The sequence below is a fragment of the Eublepharis macularius genome, chromosome 8 (genome assembly GCF_028583425.1).
Source record: "Eublepharis macularius isolate TG4126 chromosome 8, MPM_Emac_v1.0, whole genome shotgun sequence".
NCBI classification, from domain to species: domain Eukaryota; kingdom Metazoa; phylum Chordata; class Lepidosauria; order Squamata; family Eublepharidae; genus Eublepharis; species Eublepharis macularius.
Window position 1 is genome coordinate 24,604,885 of NC_072797.1, and position 11,200 is coordinate 24,616,084.

At 44.1% G+C, this 11,200-nt stretch overlaps 1 protein-coding gene across 1 annotated transcript in view; it reads right to left on the reverse strand.

Annotated features, from left to right (window-relative positions):
• Window positions 1–11,200, reverse strand: part of RICTOR (RPTOR independent companion of MTOR complex 2) — an 80,889-nt gene extending 69,689 nt beyond the window's left edge. The window contains exons 1-2 of the mRNA XM_054986497.1: window positions 11,077–11,200; window positions 10,893–10,940 (exon numbers count right to left, since the gene is read on the reverse strand). Of these exons, the coding sequence (XP_054842472.1) occupies window positions 10,893–10,940; window positions 11,077–11,125 (97 nt within the window). The 5' untranslated portion in view covers window positions 11,126–11,200. The remainder of the gene's footprint in view (window positions 1–10,892; window positions 10,941–11,076) is intronic.

The following is an 11,200-nucleotide window of genomic DNA, read 5'->3' on the forward strand; positions in this document are numbered from 1 at the left end:
CTGCCATGAGGATAAAAACAGGGTAACTCCATGTATACTGTCTTTAGCTTTTGGAGGAATTACAGGAAACAAATATGATACACATTTTTAAGGATCTGTATAAAAGTACATTTTTACAGCAATGTTGTATAATACAGTACAAAAAGCAATTATTCCTAAACAGAATCCCAGGACCATCCAGAAGCATACAGAAAGGAATAGCAGGAAAAGAGGAAGCTTCTCATGACATGTCATATGTAAGATCTTGATGATAAATCTTTCATTAGAGAAGACCTGAGAAGCAATGAGAGCAAGTACAAGATTAAGACAGACAATACTAGAAATAGATATATCACAATGTTAGCTAAGTTTTTGAAACTTTTATCAAATGCTGGTCATTTCATGTAGTCTTATGCAGAGCACAACCATGGGAATTAAATAGTTGCATTCAGAGATATATCATGGTTGACAGAGGTCCACGGAATTTGGCTTGCATTGCTAGACAACCATTCTACTTATTTAAAATATTTATATATCTGCCGTTTTCCCAAACAACTGGGATCCCTAGCAGGTAATAAACATAGAAACCACTTCAGCTACAGAAATATGCAATTTTTAAAAACCATGCAACTATTAAAAAAGCCAATAAAACATAATAAACATTCTTTAATAAACACCTGCATCCCAAATGCAACAAATGACTAAAGCTCCCAAAGACTCCTAAACACCCTCCTCAGAAGTTCAGTCTAGCGCCACTTGCAAAATATTGCATTAAATATGAAGGCAGCAACAAACCAAGGGTGGACACAAATCACATGCTAAAGGGATGACTAATGTTGCTCTTCCAATGGAATCTCCTGCATGGGTTCAGATGGGAATAAACAGCCCTTCAAGTATGTGGAGACCAGGCCATGAAGAGTTTTACAGGTAAGCACTAGCAGCTTTAACTGGATCCAGAAACATATAGGCAGCTAGTGTAATTATTGTAAAAATGGAGTAATACGCTCCCTGAAGCTAGCCCTGATAAAAAGCATTACCACATTTTGCACCAATTGTAGTTTCTAAGTAGTCTTCAAGGGCAGCTCCACATAACATACATTGCAACAGTCAAGCCTCAAGGTTACTGCTACATTATGAATCAGTATGGCTAGATCAGTTTCCAAAAAGCGGGAAAGTTTACAGGTTAAATGAAGTAAGAAAAAAATGCATTGTGTTACAGACTCCTGTTTTTAAATAATCCAGCAAAATCCTCAAGCTCTTTACTGTGCCCAAATAAACTTGAACCTCATCTAATATCAGAGCAAAGAAAAAAAGAATCCTATCATAAGCTGATGTCTGTCTGATCAGCGTGACCTCTGCCTTGTCAGGAATCAACTTCAGTTAATTCTGCCTTATCAACATGACCAGGACATTAAAGCAGCTGCCCTTCAGTCCCCTCCCCTTGTTATTTAGACACCCCCCCCCCAGGATTCTAGAAACCAGCAGGATTTTTCCATACCCAACAAGCACAAAGTGAAAAATTCCTCTCATTCCCCACAGGGGGAAGGGAAGTGGTCTCCGTTTTCTTGCTCATTCACAAATTGTTGAACGCTGACAGCAACTTTGTAATCACCATATGTGGAATTATGTCCATGTTGCCTTTGAATTTTTGTTTCTGATAGTACGTTTCATAGTATAAAACTAAGGAGGTTCATCTGGACTGCAGAGTTCTCTTCATGTTATTAATCATACAAAGTTTAAGAGCCTCTGTGTCTTACAACTCCCAATGAAATATATGAGGCCTTGTACGTTTTAAACTTGTGAAATCATACTGTGTGCAGTTATATGTTTCTGTTTTCTGGACAAGATAACTACCAAGGTCCTGATGTAGCAGATATGCAGGTGTTGCGGTTTACATATGTCAACTTTCATAATTACGTAGCATCAATCATCCATTTTAATATTATACAATACAAATTATTCACTTGAACTGTGATAGATTAAACTTAAAACAGGAATTTGTTGTTATTTTGTAAACATATTCTGGTCAGTACACGTAAAGGGGAATACTGTGACTCCCCAGGGCCATTTCAGACCAGGAAAAGAGAGAGGAGGCTTAACCCCCCACCCCCTCATGCCACAGACCTAATCCAAATCAGGCCCCTTGCACGCTTGGTCAGTCACTTAAAAAATGCCAGCAGCTCCTGACACTGAACTCTCAGCTTACTGTCTGGTTAAATGCTTAGACAGCTTTTTAGGGTTTTTTCAGCCACTCTCCTCTGGTATTTCAGGTAATTCAACTTTAATACATTTCTGTTGTGCAGGCCTGCACAACTTTTGATTCACCAAGCCAACCGCTACCCACCAAGAGTTCAATAAATTTCCATTTCTCTGATGCCAGCAACATTCCTGACATGCTGTGTTCACTCTGGTGGTCCACAACCAGCACAGGTCTGCTCTAAGGAACTGTGGCTGCTATTATACATGATGTGATATAAAGGAAAGACACTGCATGAAACACTTATAAACACGGGTCATTCCATAGAAAAAGAGCAGCAGGAACCCATTAGCATAACTCATTAGCATATGCCATGCCCCTTGATCGGGCCGAAATGGCCAGGATTTGGCTGCAGCCAGACAGGGGAGTGTTCCCCCACCTGACAGTGGCCCAATCAGGGCCATTTTGGCCACAATCCAGGCTGAAACAGGCCCCAAATGGCTCAAACTGATCATTTTGGGCCTGTTTTGGCCTGGATTGGGCCCCAAAGCCCAGATCGGGTCAGTGCCAGACAGAGGAGGGGTCCCCCACCAGGCACCGACCAAATCCTGGCAGTTTTGGCCCTGATCCTGGCCAAAATGGGCCCCAAATGGGCATAAAAAGCCATTTGAGCCCAGTTTAGGCCCAGATCAGAGCTGAAACAGCCCGAACCAGGCCAGCGCCAGGCAGGGGGGAGTTCCCCCACCTGGCACCAATCTGATCCCAGACATTCAGGCCCCGACCTCAGTGAAAATGGGGCCAAAATGGCCCCCCAAAAGGCTGGGACTGAGTTGGTGCCAGGTGGGGGAGGCTTCCCCCACCCTGCACCAAGCCGATCCTGGCCATTTCATCCCCAATCCCAGCAGAAAATGGCCGAAAGTGGCCATTTGGGGCATTTTGGGCCCAGATTGGGGCCTAAGCAGCTGGGACTGGGTCGGTGCTGGGCAGGGGAGGTTCCCCCTCCCAGCACCAACCCAATTCAGGCTGTTCTGGCCCTGATCTCAGTGGAAATGGGGCCAAAAATGACCATTTTGGGCCTGTTTCGGCCCGGATCAGGGCCAAAACACCCAGCACCGACTAGCTCCTGGCCATTTCTGCCTGGATCAGGGCCGAAACAGCTGGGACCGGGTTGGTACCGGGGAGGGGAGGCTTCCCCCTGCCTGGCACCAACCCGATCCGGGCCGTTTCGGCCCTGATCCAGGCCGTTTCAGCCTCAATCCAGGCCGAAACGGGCCCAAAATGGCCTAAAAGGACCAAAATATCCTAAAGTCAGGTGGGCAGGGCCACCTGGGTTGGGGGAACACGCCGGAATGGTGTTCCGGTGTGTTCCCCCTCCAAATGAGCCCTGTTTATAAATCTGACAGAAGCAACAGGGGGAGAGGACTCCCTCCAGGTCCAGAAAGAGGAGATACATACAATAACAGCTAGTGTTGTGTAGTGGTTAGGGTGCTGGCCTAGGTTCCGGGAAACCCAGGTTCAAATCTCCACTCTGCCATGAAAGCTCATTGGGTGACTTTGGGACAGTCACACACTCTCAGCCTAACCTACCTCACTGGATTGTTGTAAGGATAAAATGGAAGTGAAGAGAATTAGGTAGGCTGCTCTGAGCCCCCACTGGGAAGAAATGGGGTATAAATAGCATAAATAAATAAATCCCTTCTTTGTACAAAGCCACAGAATCATGGGAAACTGCATGCCACTTGTACATATTTACACACCTTCAGCATCATGGGTGAAGCAACTCTGAGAGCTCCACCCACAACAGATTACAGATCTGCTATTGCTTCCACTAATTATTTATCAAGAAATGAAAGAGAAGCAAGTCAATAAGCTTCTCAACCCACTATGAGCTGCTGAATCATTATCAGCTTACTTCGACCTCTCATTCACATCTTAAAAGGGAAAACAAATCAAGGGTTGAATGAGTTACCCAAAGATCACCGAATTGACTGCATAAACAAAAAGCATGTGCTGTTAGTAGTCGATAAAAACTGGCATAAAGGTTGTGTCCCTATTTAACTTTAGAACATGGATAGTGATGAATGTAGGATGATTAACAAATCCATCTATTTCCCAGAGAATGAATATGCGGACTAACCGTGAGGCAAGTTTGAAGAATTAGACTAACAGAATCAGTTTAATTTTTACAAATCAATGTCTCATGTTTTAAGAGACCTCTGTACATATTGTTTGCTGTAACGAGATGCTATGAAGACAGAATGCCAGTTATGAAGCTAGAAAGCCAGCTGTGGAGTGGGGGTTCTCTGGTGTTATGTATGGAGTGATGATCTGTCCATTATGCAGAAACTGTGTGTGCTTTGCCCTCACATAGCACGTTTATTCTCTTGGGTTGTCAACCCAGAAAGGCCGGGGGAAGGGGGGAGGTATGTGAATGAGACCTTCAAGAACCTGTGGTGACAGCTGTTCTGCTGTCATGGAGATTGAAGGTCTTGAGGTGGGGGAGGCATCAAGGTGAGGAGGAGGGACAGGATCCCTCAGACAGAACTCCTTCCTCAGATGACAGGCCACTATTTTCTTTTACTGAGGATATCCCTCTAGGGTTGTGGGGAGGTTGGCTTTTAATAGTGGGTGATTCAATTATATAGCGAGGTCTCAGATGGGCACTCTGACCACACAGTGACCCATCTACCTGGTGTGAAGGCTGTGGACATCACACTCTATCTAAATAGGTTGGAAAATAGGGCCAGGGAGGAGTCAGTGGTCACGGTCACACTGGCACCAATGGTATTGGTAAATGTAATTGTGTAGTCCTGGACGTTAAATTTCAGTTACTAGGCAGAAAATTAAATGCTAGGCAGGACTTCAAAGGTAGTGTTCTCAGAATTGGTACTGGTTCCACAGAGGACAGGCACAGATTAGGGGTCTCAATGTACGGATGAGAAACTAATGCCAGGAGGAAAGGTTTACATTTGTTAGGCACAAGTGAACTTCCTGGGACAAGCCGAACCTGTGCGAAAGATATGGGCCTCACTTAAACCGAAAAGGAGCCAAGCTGTTGTTACAATATCAAAAGGTTGCAGAGCAGCTTTTAAACTACTATCACCCACCTGGTCAGACCACTGAGGCTGATCTGGAGATGCAGAAGTAAATAAGAGACTAAAATGGGTAATGCTGTAATACTGGATGACTTCAATAACACTAACTGGGTAAATGTTCTCAAGTCATGCTGTAAAAATGAGGTCCCCAGACAGCATAATGACGGTGCACTGGAACAGCTGATCATAGATACAACCAGTAATCTCTGGACTTCGTTCTGACCAGGGATCAAGGCACAGTGTAGATGCTGTTGCACTAACTGGGTGTACTGACCAAAATGCTATTAAGCTCAGCATTCATTCAATGGTAAGTTACCCCTAAAGCATAAAACAGTTAACAACAGATTTCAGAAGAAGGAGCTTTACAAAAAGAGCAGTCTAGTTAGAAAGAAGCTGAAAAGGAAACTCAAGAGAGTCAAATTCCTGGATGATGCTTGGAAACTATTTAAAACCACACTAACTGAGACAGAGATAGAATGTGTTCCCCAGGTTAGGAAAGGTACTACCAAGAGACGAATTACACAACGAGGAGCACATGAAGAGAGTTGCAATGTTAGCCGGGAAGCTGTTTTAAAAGAGATCCAAAGGCTTTGTCAATTTCCCCTCTCTACAGATGGCTACTCAGGTTTATTTCCTCTTTGCCTCTTAGAAGGGGAGGTGAAACTGACAGAGCCTTCCAGAGGCAAAAGGGAAATTAACAAATCCTTTGAGCAGCCATCTTCCTGGCTCTGTAGAGAGGGCAAATTGACAAAGCCTTTGGATCTCTTTAAAAACTCAGCTTCCAGGCTAACACTGCAACTCCCTTCACATGCTCCTCCTTGTATAATTCATCTCTTGTAGCTTGGCTCCAAGTCTTAAAGGATTTCTATATGGTTAATGATGCAAGTCATGGACGCCATAAAAAGCAAAAAAGCTTTTTTTTAAAAAGTGAAGGGTTTGGCCCAATGAAGTTAACAAAAGGGATCATAGAGCCTGGCAAAAGAAGTCTAAGTTAATAATTACACACACAAAAAGAGAATTTGAGGAGTGGCTCACTAAAAGCATCAACAGAAACAACAAACATTTCTTTAAATATATCAAGAGCAGGTAACCAACCAGAAAAGTAACTGGGCTTTTGGATGACCAAGGAATAAAAGGATTGCTAGGAAATGGGGGAGATGATGGAGAAGCTAAATAAATTCTTTGCATCTGTGTTCATAGTAGTAAGTGTGTGTGTGGGGGGGATGTCTCCAGGCCACAGGCACCATTTTTAAAAGAGAGTCCAAAGAATGGAGTCAAATTGAGGAGACAAGTCTCCAGGTCATGATGGCCTATATCCAAAGGTTCTTAGGGAATTCAAACATGAACCCAGATGTTCTTAGAGAACTCCAATGTGAAACTGTTGATCTACTAATCAGTATATGTAATTTCTCACTAAAATTAACCACAAAACATCTGGTCCAGATAGCTTAGTGGAAACTGTAATAAAAGACAGAATTATTAGGCATATTGAGGAACAAATCCTGATGTGAAAATCAGCACAACTTCTGCAAAGGGAAGTTCTGCCTCACCAACCTCTTGGAGTTCTCTGAGAAAGTGAGTAAGCATGTGGATAACTGAACCCAGCAGACTTAAAAAAAATCTTTTGACAAGGTACCTAAACAAAGGCTCCAAAGTAAAGTTAGTAGTCATGAAATAAGAGGGATAGTTTTTTATGGATTAAAAATCGGAAGCAGAAAGTAAGAATAAATGAACAGTTTTCTCAATGGAGGCAAGTAAGCAGAGGGGTCTCACAAGGATCAGGACTAGGACCACTGCTATTTCATTTGTTCATAAATGATCTGGAACAAGGGGTGAATTATATGCTAATGAGGTCTGAACTATGACACCTTAGTGGATAGCTCAATGTGCTGCTGCAGTGAAAAGGGCAAAATCTATGCTGAAGATCATTGGGAAAGGGATTGAAAATAAAACAGCCAATAATTATAATGCCCCTGTACAGATATATGATGCAGCCTCGCTTGGAATACTGAGCGCAATTCTGGTCACTGTATCTCTAAAAGGACATTGCAGAGCTGGAAAAAGTATACAAAAGGGCAACCAAGATGATTAATGAGTTAACACGCCTTTCTTATGAGGAAAGACTGAAGATTCTTGTAATTTTCAGTTTGGAAAGAGGCAACTGAGGGGGAACATGATAGAGGTTCAGAGCATCATGCACAGAGAGAATAGGCAGAAAAAACCCTTTTTTCTCCCTCACCCAAAACACTCGGGGGCATCTAATGAAGTTGATGGGCAGTTGCTTTAGGAAGAACATAAGGAAACACTTCTCTATTCAACAAATGATTAAGTGTGGAATGTGCTGCCTGATGACGTAGTGATGGCCACAGGCACTGATGGCTTCAAAAGAGGATTAGACAGATTTATGAAGGATTAGGCCTATCAGTGGGCACTATCCAGCATATCTAAAGAGAACCTCCACATTCACAAGCAGCAAAGCTCTGAATATCAGCATCCATATGCAAGATCTAGGAACGGCCTCAGCCTCTGTGCTGTGTTGTTGGCCCTCTGGAATAACTGTATGGCCACTGTATGGGCCAGGATTCTGGAATGGATGAAGCACCTGTCTGATCCAGCAGGGCTTTTATTAATATGGCAGAAGCAAGCCCTTATAGGCACACAGACTGTGTTAATGTCCATCACAAAAAGTCCTTGAATCAGTAACAAGTTCTCAATATCCTATCAATCTCTGCATATAACCCTCATCACCTTCCATTTTCCAAAGAAACATAGAAGTCACACAAAAGAAATCTTAGAAGAGAAAGATCAGGGTCTTCCTTAGAAGATACTAGTACTTCCTTAGAAAATTATGTAGGAAATATGCAGTTGGGATATAATGTGAAGGTTTCAAAATTGCATTGGATAAAGTACCCCCCTCTCTTTATATATATATAAAAACAGGCAGATTGTGTAACAAACACTTTTAAATATAGTAGTCTCCTTTTAAATTATAACCCCGGACTATAAATCTTGCTGTTTTACAGTACATTCAGCCTTCTAATAAAACTTAGTTCCTATTTAGACATTCACATACAGCAGCATGGAAGCTGCTTTCCTAAGGTCAAGTCCCACATCACTACAGTAACATTCAGATGGACGATGCAGATTTGTACTACCTTCCCACAAGACTGTCATGAGGGCCCCAGCAAAATACCAAGTTAAATGTATTTTTCAGCTCAGTTTTCTGTTATCCTCTGTACCACATACTGTTTGTCATTGCTTAAGTTACTCCAGTATTGTCTAATGAATGCACATCAATTTTTGACATTTATATAAGCATACAGAATCGCTTGTCATCTAAGTATCTGCAGTACAAAGGGTCAAGGGACCATACTGTATCTAAAACAAACATAGTTAACATGTTAACTGATCACTGTAACCATGGCCAAATAACTGAATCTACAAGAGTAAAGCCAAGCAAAGAAACAACTCCCACACCACATACTAACTAAATTGTTTTAAATGTACACAGAGCACTGACAGGGAACATGCAGCATGTTTTAAAGCACTGCTGTACTTTTCCAGTAAGGAATCCATGCGTATATATGAAGCAAACGGCTTCAGCCAACATGAGAACCATCCAAAAGCCTTTCAAAAATGTAACCATTATGAGAAACGCAACTCCTATGTCTTAAGGACTACATCCAGACATGTTAGAATTCATCTTGCCTGTGGAGACAAGGAGGCATGAGTTCATCTGTAACTATTAAGGAGCTCAGGCAGTGATCGGCTATTTTCAAGCAGCTCACTGACAACACAGAATCAATTTGCAAGCCGAGAGCGTAGGAGGGGAACAGGATTCCTCTGGAAAGGCCGCTGGAATTTACATACTGCCGGCTACATCAATGCACAAGCGCTGAAAAGCCCAAATGCTGTTAACAGCCCCATCTGCAGCCAGCAGACGGTAAATAATGAACCTGCAGCACGGCAAGCCATACAAAAACAAGGCTGGGGGTGGAGAGAACATACCTGCCAGTAACCCATTAGCTGCTTGTTCTCACCATGCCCCCCTGCTCCCCCCCTATGTCAAGACCGCCTCAGGAAGCAGCTCAGAGTGAGACATCACCACCCCACCTCTTCCTTGTGCCTCAGCAATGACTTGCTAGGTTTCTCATCTCCCTAGAACACAAGTGGATAAAATTCTAGTTGGGGGATGGGGAGCTGTAAGGCTAAGATTTACTGCTTGCTTTCCACGATTCAAACCAAAAGTCAAATTATTTAATTTCACAAATGTATAAAATAGCTTTCCCCACATGGCATAAGCAATAGTGAGGGTGGGGGAGAAGAGAGCTGATTTCTCACTCTGTATACCAAGATCTGGGTCCAGTGGCGCCTTAAAGACCAACTAGATTTCCAGGGGATGAGCTTTCCAGAGTAAAAGCTCCCTTCTTCAGATGAAAAAAGAAAGGGAGTTTTGACTCTTGAAAGCTCATCCCCTGGAAATCTAGCTGGTTTATAAGGTGCTACTGGGCCCCGAATCTTGCTCTCCTACTGCAGACCAACATGGTTGTCTACCTATACACCACACAACTAACACCACAGCGTAAACCAGTAAAGGGGAGGAGGTGGGATGCACTATCTGATGAAAGGTGCTTCGACTCTAGAAAGTTCATGCCTTGGAAATCTAGTTGATTTTAAGGTACTATTGTGCCCAGATCTCATTCTTCTACTACAGACCAACACAGATACCCATCTGTACACCAAGTAACTAACACTGCAGCACAAAAAGGTAAAAGAGAGGGGGTGGGAGGCACAGAGAACAATCTAATAAAGAGACCTTTGACTCTCAAAAGCACATACCTTGGAAATCTAGTTGGTCTTTAAGGTACTCTTCAACTGTGGACCTACACCGCTGATCACCTGAAAAATCTTAGGTTTCTTCAGCAGCATTTAAGTCCAAAAAGATTCTTGAAAGGTATAAGCTTTTGAGAAGCAAAGCTCCCTTCTTCAGATACCTTCTTTACCTAGAGCAAGATTCAGGTCCAGTAGCCCCTTAAAGACCAACCAGATTTCTAAGGTACAAGCTTTCCAGAGTCAGAGCTCCCTTCTTCAGATGAAGGGAGCTTTGACTCTCAAAAGATCATATCCTGGAAATCTAGTGGGTCTTTAAGGGGCTACTGGACCCAAATCTTGCTCTCCTACTGCAGACCGACCCAGCTACCCAAGTTAAACAATCTTATAGGGGTTTCTCCAACAGGGTTTGCGTCCCCCTAGAGTTTTCAAGGACATAAGCATTCAAGAGTCAAAGCTTCAGATACTCTGCTCAGAAAACTCATTGAATGGAAGCGGGGCTTCCTGACTGCAGCCAGATCCTACACCCAGAATTAAGAGTCTCTGCATTCAATGGGACTTCATGCTAAATAAGGGCTGCAGCTTGGGGGAAAGGGTGGAAACCCCATCTATGTGCCCCACAGGCGAAAGGCTGGGAGAGTGAGAAGAAGCCGAGCCCCACCTCTGCGGTCCCCTTGCCTCCCACCCTTATCATGGGAGAATTCCCAATGGGGGCCCATTCAAAAGGTGGGGAAGGGAGGGGCGCTGGCGACGGGGTCCCTTCCTCTTCCCCGCAGGGCCCCGTCCGTTACCTCGGGTGAGATCCAGGGGGACGTTCTCCTCGCCGCTGTCGTTACGGCCTGCCAGAGGGGAGAGAAAAGGGGGAGGAAAGGAGGTTAAAGAGGGGAGAGGAGACCTCGCGGGGGCGCGACGAGGGCCCGCTTCCCGCCCCTCTCCCTCACCCCCTCACTCCGAAAACGCTCGGGTTCTCCTCACCTCGGATACGGAGGTGCCTCAGTGAGCGGGCGCGGAGACTCACCGCCATGTTTACGGCCCCGCAGTCACAACACCGGAAACCTCGCCCGCTCTCGCGAGAAGAGGAACCGAAGCCGCCTCGGCT